The 20,903-nt window shown below is 40.1% G+C and overlaps 1 protein-coding gene across 2 annotated transcripts in view; it reads right to left on the bottom strand.

Annotated features, from left to right (window-relative positions):
* Positions 1-20,903, bottom strand: part of acot7 (acyl-CoA thioesterase 7) — an 83,431-nt gene that overhangs the window by 41,265 nt on the left and 21,263 nt on the right. For both annotated transcript variants that reach the window (XM_088332117.1, XM_088332116.1), the window contains exons 4-6: positions 7,988-8,079; positions 6,116-6,227; positions 5,555-5,641 (exon numbers count right to left, since the gene is read on the bottom strand). In XM_088332117.1, the coding sequence (XP_088188243.1) occupies positions 5,555-5,641; positions 6,116-6,227; positions 7,988-8,079 (291 nt within the window). The remainder of the gene's footprint in view (positions 1-5,554; positions 5,642-6,115; positions 6,228-7,987; positions 8,080-20,903) is intronic.

Genomic DNA, 20,903 nt, shown 5'->3' on the forward strand with positions numbered 1-20,903 from the left:
AAAGCAGTATTAAGGGGTTTCTTATATGCAAACACACTACTATTCTATAGCTTATGAATGACCTAGATTTCACGTTGACAATATCTGTGTATTGTTTGTTATTGCAACATTGGTGACAGCCTGGTCATCCTGGAAGAGGGATTATCTTATGTGTGGCCATTTCTCAAGGCTCCTTCATTTTCATTATGTACAAGTTTTTTAGTTGTCCCTTGCCCTCGTGTAGGTTTTAGATCAGGGCATGGTGTAGTAATTGTCTGTAGTTAGCAATAATCTGTGGTCTGTGCAGCCCTTTGAGACTCTTTGTGATTAAGGGCTATACAAAAAAACATGACTTGACAAGTTTCTTAAGGTTGATGTGATCGAATGTGCACAGCATTTTAAGATCTTAATCTTATACCACGTTACGCTTTGCGTTTAGCCCATTGAGTTGAAAAAATTTGGATGGGGCTCGGCCCGAGGCTGATGGATCGAATTTTTTTGTATCTTCTCTCTCCATTTCGATAGTATTGCTCACAGAGTCCTCCGGGAGACGTGTAAATGTTGCAATTCCTGCTTTGAACTTTTTCACATAATAATCCCGGACATGCTTGGTGTGTTCACTTTATAATGCTGTCTGTTCTCCTTTCAAAGACCTCTGAGCCCATCGCAGAGGAGGCGCATTTAAACTGAGACTTAGTGACAAACATGTAAATTGGCTAACCTGAGATATCAGAGGGCCAATAATTTTGCAACACCTAATTTTCATTTTTTTCGTTATAAATATAATATAAAATGTTTAATTTGCTTTCACTTCAGGATTCTGTCTCACCTGTTATTATTTGAAAAGTGTTTTAGCTTTAAGCCTGAAATGTGGCAATATGACAAAAAGTTTTTGAGGGGTGTGTGGGGGGGTTGCAATACTTTTCACTAGGCACTGTATACTGTGATTCAGAAACTGTCAGGTTACTACGGCGCTGTATTGCCTCATTTTGTCTTAACATTTGAATGAGAACAAAATCTATTTTTCCAGTGTTCATACGAGAGTGCTTAAACTGTCCTGTGCTTCTGCTGGAGCTTTATGTTTCCTTAGTCGCCTTTAACCAAGTCACATTACCAGGAAGTGAAGTGGACATGTACAAAAAATGATTAGTTTGTACTCCGAAATAGAAAACAATTCTCTCATGAAATAGAAGTCGAAAGAAAGGGAGGGCGAGAAAGGAGGTTGTCTGACCCGACGCGTGCTTATGTAAACAAAATAAGTGTAGAGCAAGCAGCAGTGAGCAATGGGGAACATCGCCCTAATGAGCAATAGTATGTAGAAAGACGAGTGTGTGTGTGTTTCTGTGTGGGCACGTGGAAGGGGGGGTCTTGTACCATTTGATTCTTAATTGGACAGATGTCTCAGCAAGCTCTCCAAATTAAAAAGCCAAGCGTGACACGCGCAACGTTTATCCGTCCCGCCTTGTTTGCTTCCATCTCTCGACTTCCCCTCGATACGCTCTCTCCTGTCTATCTCTCTCACAACCCTCTTGTCGTTCTCCTCCCCTTGTTCACCCTTGACGTTGGCACAAATGCCAGCAGGAACCAATTCATCATTAATGTAATAGCTGATGCATTTAAAAACATTTCTGAATTGAAATAAAAAAGTTTGATGTAAAGGATCTTTGCTGAACAACGTTGGAGCTACAACTCCACATTTCTTTAAAAGTCAGATATATTTGCCATCCATTAGATTTAAATACTGCACCTTGAAAAGATTCCTTCTAGCGTTGTCCCTGTAAGTGAAGTGACGTTGCTGCTCACACACGAGGGGTTGGCAAATATTTTTAGTAGCTAGTTGGATTGGTTTGAAAAAAAAAGGGCATGGGGCTGGGCCGGAGGCTGATTGATTTAATTTTTTCGCATAAATTTTGGCAATACAGGACGAAAAAGGATTATATTGGCCAATCCATTTTTTTCTCGTTTCGGCATTTACCTGAACAAGTTATCATTCATTGACTATTTGTTTATAAAGGGCTTGATTCATCCAATTGGTTAAGAAAATTTAAAATATACAAATACATACAGTATATTGATTAACAAATGAAAATATATTAAAAGTTCCATAATAGCAAAGTAATATCTTTCTTTTGAAGCACCACATTAGATCATTTGCATTGAAAAACTCAAAGCACTAAAGCAACTTTAGAAGTGTTTTATTGCATGGAATTTAATATCTAGATAAATTAAATTAAGTACACAAAAGCAAGTACAGAAAACTTTTAGCCATGAGCGCAATAAAACGCATCGTTTTTATGTGGGTACACAAAGAGAAACTAAGAAAAATGCCAAGAAATCCAGGTGAGTGCAATCGTATTCCCTTAAACAGCGCAGCTTTCTATTTTTTTAAGTAAAACAACATCAGGATGGTTCATTTCCTTAAATCTTCTCTGGTTGATAAATGGTAATCAGGCTATACAGCTAGAGTGTGTGGTTTATTTTGTGAGAGGCGCTTAGCTTTGGTGAAATAAGGTGGACATATTTAAAACTGCAGGTCATTGTTTGACATGTTGCAGCTGTTTTTTTTTTTTGTGCTTCTCTCAGCATTGTCTAGAGGGCCAGAACAAATCTATTGGCAGGCCTATTCTGGCCCAAGACCTGTTGTTTGCCTACATCTGTCATACACTATAATGTGAGCACAAGCTGAATCAAGCTGCTCTAAAACCTTACGCTGGTTTCCCAATTATGGAGAAAAAAAACCCTGTCCAAGACGAGCAATTCCAATTTCCAATGTATAATATGAGTCCGGAGATTTGAACAAGTATTTACTGCATTGCACAGTAAAGCTTGTAAAAAGTACAGTATTCTACCATTATTATTTGGTGCTATAGAATGAATTGAGTGCATTTCTTACTTTTTTTGGAAAGGCAAAACGGCTGTGTGGCCTGTCTGTACATCAAAGTGCAAGCAATTCAACTGATGCTATAACTTTCAAATGTTTAATTACGGCTATATCTCTTTGATCTCCAAAGGTACAGTCAATCATAAAACCAGGTCGTAAATTCACCACCAAGCCTCAAGCCAAGTCTTTACGCACTCTGATACCTCCAGCCTAAAAGCTATTTCCCCAGAAAAGTGTCGACCCAGCTAAAGGCAATCAATACAGTGTTTAATGCTCTCTTTGAGCAGTGGCTATCAATGTGTCAAAAGCATTTCAAACTATAAGTCACAAGTTAACTAAAGTGTAAACTTGAATTGAATAGCGCAATTTGGTGTATGGGTTTTTCAATAATCCCTCGTTTATGGGGGTTAATGGGGGGCAGAACCCCTCGCGAAACATGACAATCCGCAAATTGGAAACCTTAATTTACTTATTTCTCAAGAAAAAAAAGTAATAGGCTGAAGTATTTGTTCAACAAATAAAAGTACCGCATTAAAACATATTTTAAATAACTTATGTACCATCACATTATAATTTTTAAAAAGTGCTGTTTTATTACTTAACTTTATGAATTGCACACCCAATCCACATGTTTTTACATGATATGTTGCCGCCATCATTTGGACGTTGTGGACAACAGCATTTACCTTCCGTTTCTGTCCTATAGAAATCAAATAGTTTTGAAAAAGCGCCAGGGAGCCACTAAAGAGCGGCAAAGACCCACGTGTGGCTCATGAGCAGGTTTAGCGGTTGGAAAGGTCCAGATTTGTTGGCGATAAAAAGCCTCTTCCTCTGTTTAGCCAATCAGAATGCAGAACAAAATGCAAGGTGAAAATCTGCGAAGCAGTAAACCAGCAATAACTGAAGCGTGAAGTGGCGAGGTGTCGCTGTATTCGACAAATAAAAAAGAACAGGTTTCATAAAAGTGTTTTCATAAACACTATATTACTCCAGTCCAGCAGGTATCGGTAGTGCTCAATGCCAAAGTGGGAGCAAATTGCAACCCTGAACAAACCTTTTCACATCACAGTTACACAATTAGTTGCAGACTAGTTTTTTATGTCAAATAGTCTCAGTGTTTCGCATACCATATCATTTTTACATTGATTTTTTTTTGTCCTCTCACTCACTTTGGGATAGATGTTTGATTTGTTATTAGTGTTTTTGTTCACTGAGCCGAGAATGGAGGGGTTGGGGGGGCACTACCACAGCAGCACATCGAGCACAAGAACGGTTCAAGAGAGATTGCTTTACAGAGGACAAAAAGGACAATTGAAAATATGTGTCAAAGCAGGAACATTATCCTTATTTGGACTCATTTTAATTATATAAATGATTGTGTCCATTGTCTATCACCGACAGAAGAATCAGTCCCTCATAAATGTTGTGTTCCTAAATGCCATTATTCTGTCAAAGCCAAGGCCCCCTTTAAGCTGAGCGCGTGTGCAATTGCGCAATCACCAGACCATCTCAGCGCACAAGAAAAACCATCCAGCACATAAAAATCAGGTCTCGATATTATGAAATTGATTTCCTGGCCACAATTACAGTGCATGCAGGCAAAAATAATGCAGAGGTTTCTTCTGCGGTGTGTTTTAAGTGCGGATTTTTAAGTCAAAGTCAGCAAGAGATTAAGAAAAATAAAACAAGCGGGCATGTGAGCTCGAGTTTTCGGGAGGGAGAGATGGAGAGAGAGAGGGGCGGCGGGGGTGGGGGGAGTAAGCGGGTGTTGGGGAGGTGTAAAAGTTTGCTTTTTTTTAAAAAAAAAATTGTATTACACTTTAATCAATTACACACTTCAAAATATAGAGACACAAGTGTGATTTACTTTACTTTTTACACGTGACCTTTCTTACCTACATGCCTATGTCAATGTCGCTGTGCAAGTGTCTGTCTTTTTTGTAGAAAAGTGGCTCTTTTGGCTCAGCTCACTAAAAAGCGCTGGCACTCAACTGCTCTTCAGATTGTTTTTGTTTTTTCATTCATATGTCACTAGATCTTATGTATTATGCTCAAAATGACTTAAAAGGGGGCACAAGTAAAAGGAAAAAAAGAATGCTACACAAAAAGAAGCAAAAAATAAAAGAAAAAGTAAACAATAGGAGGGAAAAAAAGAGGAAAAATAATAAAGCAAAGGGGGAAAAAAGTAAAAGAAAAAAGCAAGAAAAGGGATACAGGTTTGGGGATCTCTGCTCTTGTGTTACATACAAACATTTGGCAAATTAAGTCAATCTTTTTGCCAACATTGTATTTCCACCTAAAAAGTGTGATTAAATACAGTTCTGTATTGTGCAACCCACTGAACAAAAATGTAACTTGATTTGATCTCAGGTTTTGGAGATGTTTGATAATGATTTGGTTTCCACACTTGGGATTGAGTTTGTTTTCCGTCATTCAAGATATGCTCACAAATTTTTGCGATTGCTCAGACCCATGCGTAGCCCCGGGTACGACCCTGGGCACACCCACGGGTACTCTCCCAGGCACCCACCTGGGACCCCTAGAGTGTCGACCCACCACAGTCTCAAAAAATTCTATGGAAAACACTGAAACTCGTTACAACAAAACATGTAATCATTCAACTCTGAGTTCAACCTTTTATACTCATGTCTTTTTCTGCCAGTTTACATCAACTGATCATGTTACTTAACTTACCCCCATGAACATAATCATGCAGTGTGCAGTCCGACGGACCCACCAGATGGATCAGACTGGACTGGCTGAAGCCCACACTGTGCCTTTCTACAATGCAAAAAGACATGCGTACTGTTAAGAGTGGCAAGCACAGATAGAGATAGTGTTGGAGTTTGTACCACACTGCTCCTTTTTTCTGTTCATATTGTTTTGTGTTCAATCAGGTTAGACATGGGTGTCGGGGACTTTAACAAGAATGAAACCAATAAACATTCTGCAGAATTTCTCCTTTTTCCTACAAATTATTTGTTACATCCAAGAAAAAAAAATAAAAGGAAAAAAAGACCAAAAAGCTGACATTTCCTCTGTATGTGTAAGTACTTCTGATTTTTAAATTCGCATCATGCTGTCCTTTCTAAACTATTGCAGCTGCAATCTGTATATAAATTGCAATAAGTACAAAAAGTCTTCTGTGCATGGGCCACATTCTCTTTTTGTATGATTTAATAACGATTTTATTGCAAACAAGTTTTTCCCTCCTGTGTTCAATGATGTTGCTTGAACAGGAAGGGATTTTGTTACCTGGATTTAGTGGAGGCGGTACTATTTCATCGACCACCTCTTTGGTTTTCAGTCTTGCTGTCTTCTGCGCCTCGTAGCGTTTCCGACCAGCCTCCTCTTGTTCTGCGTTAAACTACACATTCCTTGTTGTTGAGTGATATTTTCTGTTACTGTACACACATGTTATTAAACATATTCAACCTTAAGTGTGTATGTTTCTCAAAAATGATTTACAGTATATACACAGAGATCCCTCTGTTTTTTAGCTTAATGGGGACCAGAACCACCCACAAAGAGTAGAAATAGTGTCACACCATTTTTATTTTGTATTTTTGGCAGCCTTCATTAGAGTGGACTTGCTGACATAAAGAGAGGGGGGGGGGCGAGGGGTAAATAGAAAACATTCTGGTTTTAAAGGTATTCAATATTTCAAATTACGGCCAAATATTAAACCAGCAATAACTGAAGCACCAAGTAGCGAGGGCTCTCATTGTTCTTCTTGGTTCATTGATATTGGAGGGAAGTTCTCTCATCTCAGTCGCAATGATTTGTTCTATGGGTCAGGATTTATCATAAGTTCCGAACTAGAAGCCGTTACTTTTTTCCCAAACGTTCAACCCTGCGGCTTATTCAGTGATGCGGCCAATTGATGCAATTTTTCTAACAGCCGCCAGCGGCGCTCGAGTACAAAAGGTAAGATTTAGACCGGTGGGATATATGCGCCGTGGAAGACTGCAACTTCTTAGCTTGTGCACAAATTAAATTAGCGTAGACATATCCTCATCATGCAGATTTCAAAAAGAAAAGCACACGACGCAGCTTTCAAGCTAAACGCAATCGAGCAATCCGATAAAGAAGGAAACAGAGTTACTGCACGTAAACTTTACTTTGCGAGCGTGTTGCTAGAGTGTTTTTGAATAAGGGAGCGTGGGACGACGTCTATATGACAAAGTATCTTTCCCATACTGAGGGAAGACGACTTAGATGACGTCAGTTATGAGGAGGAAGATGAGGACGGTTTACCGTGATTTCTGGGAGCATGTTCCTAGTAGCGTTTTGCTACCCTTCACAGGCAAGGTTTGGGATGAAAGTTATAATATTATTATTAAAGCTTTGAAAACTCTCTCGGTGTACCGTCTTTCTTTGTAAATATTTGTAACCACGTATAATATGTATTTGCAACTGTATATTTTTGTAATGCATTTATTTTAGAGACTTATTCTGATATGTTTTCCACGGGCGAATCAAAAAGAAGGGGCGAAAACAACGGGGTCTGACGAGAAGTGGAGTAAAGGTGAGACGTGTTTGTGGACGCAGCGGACAATAGTGGATATATATTTTTCCCACCCTTACCTTTGGAAATATACATTTTTTTTCCTTGGATTATTTTCAACGGGACCCGGACTCTGCAGGTCTGCATCAAACCTTAAGTACCGGTATAATTTTCCGTTCATTATGCCGGCTGTGGTTTTTGGACTGTGTACTTTATATTCAGTTACAATCGCGGGACTTTGGTTTGGGTTAATTTTGTGATTGTGTTACATGTTTTAATGTGGGCGCATGCGGCTTATATACAGGTGCGGCTTGTGTAAGTACAAAAGCTGTTATCCTCTTAAAATGTGGTGGGTGCGGCTTATAATCAGGTGCGCTCTATAGTCCGGAATGGACGGAAAGTGCACTTTTTAAACTTGTATTTATTTAAATCTATGCATTTTCTATAAGAATTTGGAATATTTTCGAAATAAGGAAAGCATTCAGATGAGTAAAAGGGCCACTTGAAATGCCGAATGACAAGCACTTGATCGAACGGCCCTGCTCTGTGACAGATAGGAGCGTGGTAAAATGGCAAACTTTGGTTGATGAAGGTTAGGGCAGCAAACATTTCCCACGGACCTTGATGGGGGGCACTTCCATGATCTTGTCGACATTCTGCAGAGAGCAGGGGACGTACCAAAGAACCGCCCTGTTGACCAGCTTTTTGTCACCTGCAGGCAAAGAAGAAAAGGTCGAAGTCCAGCCTAGGAAAATGTCACTGAGTATGGGAAAGATTTCCTCTTAAATGCATGTTGGAATGGAGAACAAATAGCAACACCAGCCTGCAAAAATTGACTGATTAGCAAGGGAGGCTAGCTCATTGAAAGCATGAAAAAAATCATTGGAATCACTTATTTTCATTATTTTACTATTTCAAGCCAGGCAGGACTCAGCATGGTCAACTACCTTTTGAGCTTACCACCTGTATATCACCCGAGGAAACTCGGGTCTCCTGTTGATAGGGTAACTATGAACTCTTCCTTCAGACTGCTAAAGGGCAGTCAATTTGTTGTTTCTCCCGTACAGTGAGATGCTGCAGGGGCTTCGTGGAAGGCCCTGCCGCTTCCTCAAAAAAAAACTAATGACGCCAAAAGCCACGCATCACGCATCAAACATCAGCCCTGAAAAAGTGGACGCCATGGTGACAGTGCTTGAAAAAAAAAACAGGTGACCACAGAATTAATAAAGACCACCAGGCAATAGAATCCCAGAAATGTGCCAAATGTGCCGGTTGAACCCAGAGGGACAACAAACAGGGGTTACCACCAGAGCCATAAAAGCCCTCCAATCCGCTTCCTGCGAAGTGCCGGTACACCCTGATGAACATAAAACTCCATGGAATGCTTCACCTGCGGGGAGAGAAGGGTCATTTCGCCTGGACTTGACCAAAGATGGATGAGTTGATGCCCTCCGCAAGCCCCTTGAGTAGAGAGCAAGGTTACCCCAATAGCGTAACCTGTGTTCATGGTGAGGCTACAAAGCATCCCAATGCCCGGCTAGAACACCAGTCCCCTGCAAAAACTCCACGTCCACGTTCTGATTGGTAGAAAACTGTGCCCTATACACGCGCTATATAACAATCCAGGAGGATCCCCCTAGAACAGACCTGGGCAGTCCGGTCCTGGAGGGCCATACGTCCTGCCAGATTTTGAAGTTTGCTCTTCTTTAACTCAGGTGATACAAATTATAACCTCGCTAGCAAGTGCTCGTTAACGATACTGGTGATTGGAATCACCTGTATTGGATCAGAGAAACCTCAAAAATCATGCAGAACATACGGCCCTCCAGGACCGGAGTGCCCAGGTCTGCCCTAGAAGGACGGTGGCGCAGAGAAGACGAGTCAGGGCCACAATTTCTACCACAGCAAGAACAGCAGTCACCCTACCATCTCGATCATCTAGCGAGGAAGAAGGCCTTGGAGGAGGACCGGCAATAGCAGCTCCCCTGAAAGTTTTGGTAATTAATATATCTCTAATGTCAGACCCAACAATCTACATATGTATATATACATGTATAATTCTATATATGTACATACACACACACACACACACACCAGGGTGTGTCTTGGGCAAGTTCAGCCTGGTGGCGCCTATCCCTCTCCAGGCCAACAAATGTTTCAACCCTGTCTCGAACCGGGGACCTTTTTCATGTTAGGCGAATGTGCTAACCACCGCACTACGGAAACATACATACTGTACATATACATTAATACATATACAATTTCAGATATATATATATATATATACATACATACATAATATTCATATATATAAATTCATATATATAAGCAGAATAATACATAATAATTTAATAATATTTTCAAATATATACAAACGCCAAGTTCATAAAAATACACTTTAGACTTCTCATGATATACTGGACTGTCTCAGAAAATTAGAATATTGTGATAAAGTTCTTTATTTTCTGTAATGCAATTAAAAAAACAAAAATGTCATACATTCTGGATTCATTACACATCAACTGAACTATTTCAAACCTTTTATTATTTGAATATTGCTGATTTTGGCTTACAGCTGAAAAAAACTCAAAAATCCTATCTCAAAATATTAGAATACTTCCTCAGACCAAGTCAAAAAATAATTTTATAACAGCAAAACTAAATCAAACATTTGAAAATGTCCATTGATGCACTCAGTACTTGGTTGGGAATCCTTTTGCACGGATTACTGCATCAATCCGGCGTGGCATGGAGGCAATCAGCCTGTGGCATTGCTGAGGTGTTATTGATGCCCAGGATGCTTCGATAGCGGCCTTCAGCTCATTTGCATTTGTAGGTCTGGTGTCTTTCATCTTCTTCTTAACTATACCCCACAAATTCTCGATGGGGTTCAGGTCAGGGGAATTAGCAGGCCAATCAAGGACAGTGATGCCATGGTCAGTGCACCAGTTACTGGTGGTTTTGGCACTGTGGGCAGGTGCCAGATCATGCTGGAAAATGAAATACTCATCTCCATAGAGCTTTTCAGCAGATGGAAGCATGTAGTGCTCTAAAATCTCTTGGTACACAGTTGCATTTACTCTGGACTTGATGAAACACAGTGGACCAACACCAGCAGCTGACATGGCTCCCCAAACCATTGCTGACTGTGGGAACTTCACACTGGATTTCAAGCAACTTGGATTTTGCTCCTCTCCAGCCTTTCTCCAGACTCTGGCGCCTTGACTTCCAAATGAAATGCAAAACTTGCTTTCGTCTGAAAAGAGGACTTTGGACCACTCTGCAACTGTCCAGTGCTTCTTCTCCATAGCCCAAGTCAGACGCTTCTTCTGTTGTCTTGAGTTCAGAAGTGGCTTGACCATGGGAATACAGCTATTGTAGCCCATTTCCCGGACACGTCTGTGAACTGTGGCTTTTGATACCTGGACTCCAGCTTTAGCCCACTGTCTTTGAAGCTCCCTCAAATTCTGGAAGCGGCTCTTCTTCACAATTTTGTTAAGGCTGCGGTCATCTCTCTTGGTTGTGCAGCGTTTCCGGCCACATTTTTCCCTTCCAACAGACTTTTTGTGGATATGCTTTGAAACTGCACTCTGTGAACAGCCTGCTCTTTGAGAAATGTCTTTTTGTGTCTTACCCTCCTGATGGAGGGTATCAATGATGGTCCTCTGGACAGCAGTCAGATCAGCAGTCTTCCCCATACTTGTGATTTAGTTTACTGAACCAAGCTGAGTGTTTCGAGTTAATTAGATGATTCAGGTGATTAGTTGAATAGCCTACTTGTATACTTTTTCATGATATTCTAATATTTTGAGATAGGATTTTTGAGTTTTCTTAAGCTGTAAGCCAAATTCAGCAATATTAAAATAATAAAAGGCTTGAAATAGTTCAGTTGATGTGTAATGAATCCAGAATGTATGACATTTTTGTTTTTTTAATTGCATTACAGAAAATAAAGAACTTTATCACAATATTCTAATTTTCTGAGACAGTCCAGTAGAAGATCACAAACGCAAAGATGTCATTCGGTTGTTGCACTTAAATTCAGTAGTACCAGTAGTGATTCAGTTTATTGGTTTCTCTGGGCTGTAAGTCTGGTTAGCTCAGTTGGTTGGAGTGCATTGCCTGTAGCGACATAGTTGCCGGTTCGATCCCCATACAGGCCATTTGTTTATTTATTTTTTTGCATTAACCTGTGCAGCCCTTTGAAACTCTTTGTGATTAAGGGCTATACAAATAAAAAGGACTTGACTTGACTGGATAAACCTAAAACCAGACTGAAATTTCTCTAAAATGCCCTTTTCTTCTAAAAAATAATTAATGTGTGTAGACGATTCAACACCCATATTTGCTACATCTGAATAAAAAAAAAAAAATTCTAAAACTGTGCTAAAAAAAGGTCGGTTAGACACTGGACAGTAATTATTAAAAATGCCTGACGACATTTAGAGTTTCAAGTCACCAGACACTGACATGCAGAGGTCTATTATACTATGCTGTCAGGTGGGAGTATTCCAAAATAGTGGAGCAGGGGTGCCCAATGAGAATGGAATTTACAGTCGCATCCTCGTAGATGAAAATTGATTTTCCCTAATTTAAGCAAAAAGAGTACAGTGGGACATCGCTACTTCGCGGTTCCACGTTCGTGGGTTCAGAGCTTCGCGGGTCTAAAAAATAATAATAATTAAATAAAATAATTCCCAAAATATAATAAATATTTTTTATTTCAAGCATTTTTGAAGGGGCGTCGCTATTTGGCGGACTTTCACTTTTCGCGGGTGGTTTTGGTCCCCATTAACCGCAATAACCGAGGGATTATTGTATATCGTGCAGCCATGTTTTAAAGGGAAGTGGTTCTGAAGACTTCCACGAAAGGAGAATCCTCCAACGGGCTATCAAAGAGGCGAAGGCTAAAACGTTATCCTCAATAACAGTTGTCGGGAGATGTGGTAATAGGGTCTAAAAGATAGATAGATAGATACTTTATTCATCCCCGCAGGGAAATTCACAAAGGCAAAAGGCAGGTTGTTGGGTTGAGATGGGAGAAAACTCAACCAAGCATCAAAACCAAGGCAAAACTTTCCAGTGTTTTCTCAGGTAAAATCGGTTTTGAGCTATTATTGAGCTTACATTCTAATGGACTAAGGGCTGCACCTGATTTTAATTATTTTACTTCTGAAGTGGTCTGCAAAGTCCTCACAAAAAGCATTTGTCAGGTCTGGTGGGGAATTTTTAAAATCAGCTTTAGTTAAAAGTTCAAAGGTGAAGGGAGAAAAGGAATTTGGGGTCATTTTTATTGTCAGAAAACATTTTTGAGAAGTATGCTATGCATGTTTAAGTGTTTTATAGTAGTTTCTGATTTGTTGAAAGAAGGTTAACCTTTGTGGGCGGGTGGGTGTTTGTATCCCTTAACCACTAAGGTCGTAGAGGCACCATTTCCTGTGGTGTTTTGGGAAAGTACAGCCTGGTGGCGCCCATCCCTCCACGGGCCAACATCGTAATTATTTCTCCAACTTGTGAATTTCCCTTCGGGGATGAACAAAGTATCTATCTATCTATCTATCTATCTAACTTCTTTAAGCAATCTTTCATTGTCTTTTGTGGTATTTGATCATACTGTTTCTCCATGAAGGTTTAGACTTCCTAGTTATTGTTTAGTTTACCAGTAGGGCTACGTGATCAAGTGCTGATTTTAGATTTTTCTTAAAATTAACTACAATACAATCACAGGGTGCAGGAAAGATGTCGGTGGTTGTGCCCTTTGAAAACTCGATGTAATTTGCAGCCAGTTGAAGAATTAGGTATTGTTTCCTTACTGTTCTCACTGAGGCCACCTGGTGATTAAAAGTACTGTTAAAAAAAGACACAGTAGTGATCGGACACAGCAAGATCGTCAACAGAGGACACACTCGCGTTCAAACTATAGGTAACAACGACATCAAGAGTGAGTCCTCTGTTGTGAGTTGGCTGCGCGACGAGTTGTTTAATATCTAGGAAGTTTAAAAGCTTTTGAAAAATCTCTGTACAGTGTGTCAGAAGTGTTGTCTACATGTACGATAAAATCACCAGCAATTAAAATCTAATCATAGGCAGAGTGTAAAATTCTCAGAAAATCTGCCAATTCACTGATGAAAGAAGTAGATGATTGGGGATGTCAGCAAATACTTACGCAGAGAATGGCTAGACTGGTAAACAAAAATGTGTGGTACTCAAGGGTCAGTCTTATATTCTGCCTTACAGCACTGAAAGGCAAAAGATATAAACACAAAATCACATATAGCAATGAGGGGGAGAGGTTGTCATGGTGATATCTGTTCTACTCTACCAACACTTAATTTTCTAACTGTAAGGATATTTGGGGGCACTTGTCCATACAAACAAAGAAAATGCGTTGGGAGACTCAATCATGGTTAAAACATGTCATGGTGACTTTTTTAGGGACATTTGTATTGGGTGTATCGAAGAAAGAATTGTATGTTGTATGTAGCAAATTTGGGTGGTCAATATATCTATGGATCACGGATCCCTTAACCGCCTGGGCTGTCGTGGCACCAACGAACACAAAACTCTGGACAGCTTTCTTCACTGTTGACGGTTACTGGCCTGTTTTTGGGTTGTGGCAAGCTGATACAAGTACATTCCTTGATATTATCGGCCCAGGTCTTTTTCTGTCTTCCTCTCCTCCTGCCCCCTTGGACTGTGCCCTGGAGAATAATCTTGGACAATCCTGACGATCTTGTGACGAAACCATACCACTGAAGTTTCCGTCCACGCACAGTTGACAACATTTCTTCGTAGGGTCCAAATTGCCCTTTGATGGTGTCCATATGGTTTAGTTTGTCATATGGGTTTCCTGTAGCATTGTATCTCCATGGCCTGAGTTTTCTTTTCCAGTTTTGCTGTGAGAGTCCATGTCTCGCAAGCGTAGAAGATGATGGAAGTAACTAGTGTTTGCATGACACCCATTATTTGAACAAATACCGTATTTTCACCCCTCATAGGGCGACCATGTAAAAGGGCGCAATCGCCATATTTGGTTCTATTTTAAAATTCAACACTACTGGAGGCGCACCAGTCCGACAGGGCTCAGGGGCCCACGGCTTGCATGAAATGTTTCCCCTCCCGCATACAAAGTGCAAATGCTTCGTGCTTTACTGTTCTATTACATTCCCCCGTAATTGGATACGAAGACGTTTTAGTAACGTTTGCACTGCGAGGAGGAACATTTTCATGCAGGGGGGTGGTTGGATTTAATTCATTATTGGGGGAACAACTCTATTCAGCCTCTAGTAGCACAGTAACTTTCATATTGCTAGATATGCTACTGAGTTAGCATCCATGAGCACTTTTGCTAACAATGGATCGCATGTGACGTCACGCGTCTTCTTCCTAGCAAGTAGGATAGGATGGAAATAAAACAAGAGACGCTGTCATGATTGCCGATTCGGAGCACCTGCGTCTGCTTAATTGGCGCCAACAGCCCAGACAGCTGATTGGCTGATGTACTCCTTTTAAACCCCCGACTTCCAAGAGATCCCTGTCAGATCGCTATGCAAACCATTGCTCCCAGCTCGGCAAGCTCTTACGTCAGACTCTGTTCCTGCCCTGTTTTTCTCTGCCTGATCCTCGTTGCCAACCTGTTTCCGGACCTGACTCTGCCCCGTTCTGCCTGCCCGTTATCCGATCTATTTTTCCCCGCTACCTGCCTGCCTCCTGTTGACGACCTTGTTTCTGAACTTGACACCGCCCTTGCTCTCCAGTCCCGGCTAACGACTTGTAATTCCTGCCTGTCTTCGACCCGCCTCGCTAGTATACACGAAAGTGCCACTTCCGCATCCCCTGGTCCCCTTGTCCGTCAACCATCTGATTGTGGAAGCAAGCCCTGCTCTCCCTCTTTATTAAAAAAAACTGAAAAACGAGCACTATTGGGTCCTGTGTCTGTTTCTGGTCTGTGACAGACGCTGGTAGTCACAGGAGAGACATAGAAGTCACATTTAGTTGGCAATGTGAACAATCTCGCAAAAGCATCAGATTTCACCCTAAAATGTTTTACGGCTTGACTCAGCCAAGGCCTAACCAGAAATGAACCTTGAAAGACATCCAGGTAACTGCAGGCTTTGGTGGCCTCAGTAGAAGTCAATTTTCATGACTCCACAATATGAAAGACACTGGCCAAAAATGACATATATGGGAGAGTTCCTAGCCAAAAGAACACAAAGAGGTGTCTCACATTTTCCAAACAGGGTCTTGAGTATACTCAAGACTTTAGGATAAACATTCTGTGGACTGATGAGTAAAAAATTGAACGATATGAAAGGTGTCTACCCTGTTTTAACTAGCATAAAAATGGGACAGCATTTGACAAAAGGAACATTTTGCCAACTGTAAAGCATGGCGGTAGCAGTGTGAAGATCTTGGGGTGCTTTGCTTTAGGACCAGGACAACTTGCTGTGGTTGACAGAATAAGGAATACTGGTGTTAACCAAAAAATACCGAAGGAGAACGTGCCCTAAAACTCAAACGCTCTTAGATCATGCAGCAGGACAATGATCCAAAAAGTAGCAGCAAGTCTACCTCAAATTATCTAAAAAAAAAATAAAATAAATAAAGCTTCTGGAATGGCCAAGTCAAAGTCCAGATTTAAATCCCATTGAGATGACGTAGTGTGACCTTAAACAAGTATTTCATGCTAGAAAACCTTCAAATATGGCAGATTTAAAACTATGTTGCAAAGAACAGTGAGTCAAATTTCCTCCACAGCGTCCTGATAAACTCATAACCAATTTTTAAATACTTTTCACGACACTGTACAAAAAAAGAGGCAACCGGTTCAAAGCAGACTTCTTTTTAGGAGGAGATTTTGCATCTCACACCCGAGTTAGAAGTGCGCTGACATGCCGGGCAGCGTTGTCATGCCAACCGCACTTCATTCCTCCTCTATTCATTGACACCCGCCCAACCTCTCCCCCGGCCCTTGTCAGCTACCAAGAAGTTCCCCACAGGAGAAAGAGTCATATTTGCATATCCTTGAATCTAGCCGGACTGCTTGAGTTCAGTCTATTATTAGCCGGCCACAGCTTCATGTTTTAACTCAACTGTGTTTCGGAGGTGTGATGTGTCGTTTGCAAACGAAACAGCTGTATGAGCTGGCTCTTGGAAGTGAACGACGGGAGCCGGCTCCCCACCAACCGACAGCCCTTCGAGACATTATTTTCTTTTGTGATTGGTCAATGTGCATTTTCTCCATGGATTCCATGTTTATGACTTTTTACATCTTTTTTCTTAAGTGCTAAATAATCACTGCGTATCAGCTACATGCCAGACAAACATGGCGGCGACTATTAGGTACGGATTCCACTATAGTAAATTGAAATGGCAAAAGGTCTGCATTTATTCAGCGCTTTTCAAGGCACTGGAGACATCCCAAAACACTTTACAATGTTCTTCATACTTACCCATTCACGCACACACTCACACACCAATAACAGTGACAGCCATGCACTGCGCCTACCATCGGGGGCATTAAGGTTTCAGTGACTTGCCCAAGGACACTTGGACATTTAACTCTGAAGGGGCCTGCAATCGAACCTGCGACATTCGGTCCAAAACGAAGGCTATACCTCCTGAGCCACTCCTATGTAAAAGAAATGCAAATTTCTCTACTTGTGAGTTTTTATAAAAAAATTAACATTGGGATAGTTCATATGTTTTTGCCTTGTATTCAAATCAAAGTTATTGTTTGTTTAAAAATTTGGGTTTTTTTGCACCACAAGGAAGCACTTAATATTACACACTGTCCCTTTAAAGATGTTTATTATAAAAAATGTTTCAATGAGTTAAAACGTGAGTGTAGAGTAAAAACATAAATGCTATTGTAATTTAGTAGTAATATAGTTTTGTTTTTTAAATTATCAATTTATTTTGTGCACAATGTTAAGTTATTATTGGTAAAATACCCAATAAAGCGAGTCTTTTCTTCATTATGTGTTTTTTCCCTGGCTTTTTGTTTTTTTTCCAACTTTATTTTTTCCTCTTTTGATTCTTTTTCCCTAGTTTTTTTACTTAGTTTTTATTTAATCTTTATTTTTCTTGTTTTGCCCCATTTTATCTTTTGTCTTGACTTTTTTCCTCCATTTTTCTCAGTTTATAATTTTTTCCTTTATTTTTCTCCTTCTGTTTCTTTTGCATGTTTGTCATTTATTTCTTCTCCTCTTAATTTTCCTTCTTGGTTTTTTGTTTTTCTTTTTTATCCTTTTCCGTTTCCTTTTTCCTTTAACCTTTTCTTCTTTTTTTCCTAGCTTTTTTCTTTTTTCTTGTTGATTTTCCTGTTTTCATTGTTTTTCACATTTTTTAAATATTTTTTTCTTGTCTTTTTTCTTTCCTGCCTTTTCACATTTTTTTTCTTAATTTTTTCTATTTATTTTATTTTTTCCCTCTGTTCATTTTTTACATTTTTGTCCTTTGTTTCCTTTGTTGCTTCATTTCCACCTTTTTTCAAATAATTTTGTGCATAATGTTATGTAATAATTTGTATTATATGATAGATACAAAAACAATCCAAAAAGCCAGTTGGGAGCCGAAAGAGCCGCCTCTTCTTAGTGAGCCGAGCCGAAAGAGCAGTTCTCGAAAAAGAAACGGAATTCTATTACTCACGGCAAGATGGGCGCAAGGTGATGGTTGAGGACTATTCCCACATGACCTTTTTCCCAGAACCTAATCAAGGAGCTTGTTTTCAATTTCTGGCCAATCCATATTAAATTACATCAACGTTTGTTGTCTGTTCTACTCAGCCGGCATGCGTTTATTCATGCAGCATGATGACCGTATTAAGGTTACGATTCATGCAGTTATTAAAAAATCTGCATCGGAGAATTCATCCAGAAACATAAGTCATGTTCTGTTTTTTCTCAAAGACGATTGGCGAAGTCGTCCCACTTTTGAGCATTAATATTGCTAACAAAACCATGCCATGTGACTGTGTATTATTTGACCAGTCGATCCTTAGCAGGGGACGGGAAACTTTTTGATCCAAAAAGCCATGAAACCAAAATATTTAGATTTTTTTCGTGAGGGAAAGGGAGAAAGAGAGAGCGAGAAAGAGAGAGACACCATATATTTTAAGAAACAATTCAACAAGACTGATTACATTGAAAAGAAATTCAACAATTAAATCCAACTCTGAGGAGAATCAGAAGAGCCCAAAGAAATAATGATCACCACAGGGTGCTCCGTGGACTGTTATCAAGTCAGAGAAGAGGCTAAGGCGCTGTCGGGAGAGAAAAGAATAGTAAAGCTGCAGGTGTGGCCTACTAAGGCTAGGCTACATTACAACTTTGCGACTCCTGCCTAGCCTGTATCTCACCCACGCCAGATCCATGACACATTTAACAGATGACCTGGAGCTACAACTCCTGGGAAACTTCTACATTCATGACTCTTGTAATCATTACAGAGACCTGGCTTAACACAAAAATCATCGATGCTGCCTTGCAACTCTACATCATTTTCATACACTGAAAGGAGAAGCCCTCCAAATTATTTGTACTATTGAATAATGACTATCTATCTATCCATCTATCTACTTTGGTCATATCCCTCAAGAGGGGTGACCGACAGCAAGACACACACACATACAATAACAAAGAAAATAAAAGGGAAATAAATAGCATAAAAAAAACACACACAAACATTTTTGGACCATGGCCAACCCAATTGCCCAAACACCCAAACAAGTCAAGCACCTCGGCACCTAAGTTGGTCATGCTTTGGTCCCTCCAGATGAAATGGGACACCAGAAAGCGGCCATGTCACTCGGGTCAGGGTGACACAACACACTCTTTTGTTCAACAGCAGGGCCCGGCAGCTTTCACTGGTTTACCCCTGCCGCATCATACGGGTGCCCAGCCCATCCTTAAGAACGCGTCCACAATCCCACTATCCTTCCACAACACCTCTCCACTCCTTTCTATCACCAACAAGAGCTCTTAGCTTCCAATATATTTTGACCTCTTTCCTGCAGTGCACTCATAACACCATCCATCCACATCAATCGCGGCCTTCCTCTTGGTCTCCTTCCATTTACTTCTGCTCTGTAGATCCTCTTCAACATTCGCTCCTCATCCATCCTCTCCATGTGTCCAAACCAACCGAGAACTCTTATCAACACACTTGCTCAGTTCCACGACTAATCCAGTTCTGTCTCTCACAATTTTATTTCTCAGTCTATCCAATCTTGTCACTCCTAACATAGTCCTCAAACACTTCATCTCAAAAACATCCAATGTATAATGACAATAAAGACAATTCATTCAACTGTAATTCTGTGTTCTGTTTTCATTTGTAGATCTATAGTTATTTTGTTATAGTCGTATATATTATGTTACTGATATGTAATAAATAAATATTTCTACTTTGCAGGTTTGGACTGTCGCCTGGCTTTTTTGGATTGAAAACCTGCAAAAAAAACAAGAGATTACTATAGTTCGGTCGTGAAAACATTTCATGGGCCAGTTTTAGATAGAATAAATGTTTGGTTTTGCAAAGATAAGGGCCGATAGGGGACACTGCAGCAAAGAGGTACTCCAAAGTTGCCTGTGCAATAATCGTGGACCACGATTACCTCTTCTTTGCACTTACTGGAGGTAATTCAGACATTGTAATTATTGCCTTTGTGCACATAAGTCCCCCCAGAGCTGTTTTATCATTATTGAACAAGCATTGCTCCTAATTAAAGGCCGTCATCACAATTTTAGACAGGTGGTGACATTGTTATTTTGTACTGATACATATGTTTAACCACTTAGTGTTTAAGGGGCGGGTAGAGGTTGCCGTGATCTGTCTGCTGTTTCATTTTAGCTATCTGCCTCTTGAAAATCACCACATCCCTTGCCTTATCCCCTTTATATAGTTTTATCACTTCACCTAATACTTTCTGGAACTTTGTCACCTTGCTATTCTTGGCTATGTCTCTTAAACAAGAGTTTTAAATGCCTTAAAGCATAACGTTTTTGGCCATTTCCACCTCCTGCACAGCATTTTCCAGACTGAGGGATCCAAACCCCTGATTTGTCCATTGTGCTGTGGCCAGGTTTTGTTTTTTTTTTTTGCACTCAAAATTGAGGCCCTCTGCAGTATGATTGTCGGGTTAGTTTCAGGACAGAGGTTTTTCACATTGGACTTTAAGGCGGTAACACAGGAATAGAGATTTTGTAGAATCAATGTCCAAATTATACAGGATGATTGTGTACTTGGGTAGTCTTTTCCGGTATTTTGTAGCGTATTTATTTTTTAAAGTATACTTCAATTTAATGCATACATTATAGAACCAGAAGGGGGCATTACGTTGTTTGCTTGGAAACAATTACTTGCCAGAATACATCTACCGGTAATCGAAAATGTCCCTGTCTTAGAACAATTATTTCACATGTTACACACGATAACCAACATCTTATTTTGTGATTGGCTATGTATTTGCTGTTGAAATGATACAGCATTGTTTCCAAAAGGGCTTTAACAGTAAAGTCAATGCAGTTTTTCACG

Source organism: Urocampus carinirostris, chromosome 3, assembly GCF_059441175.1.
Source record: "Urocampus carinirostris isolate Australia breed hairy pipefish chromosome 3, RoL_Ucar_1.0, whole genome shotgun sequence".
Taxonomy (NCBI): Eukaryota; Metazoa; Chordata; class Actinopteri; order Syngnathiformes; family Syngnathidae; genus Urocampus; species Urocampus carinirostris.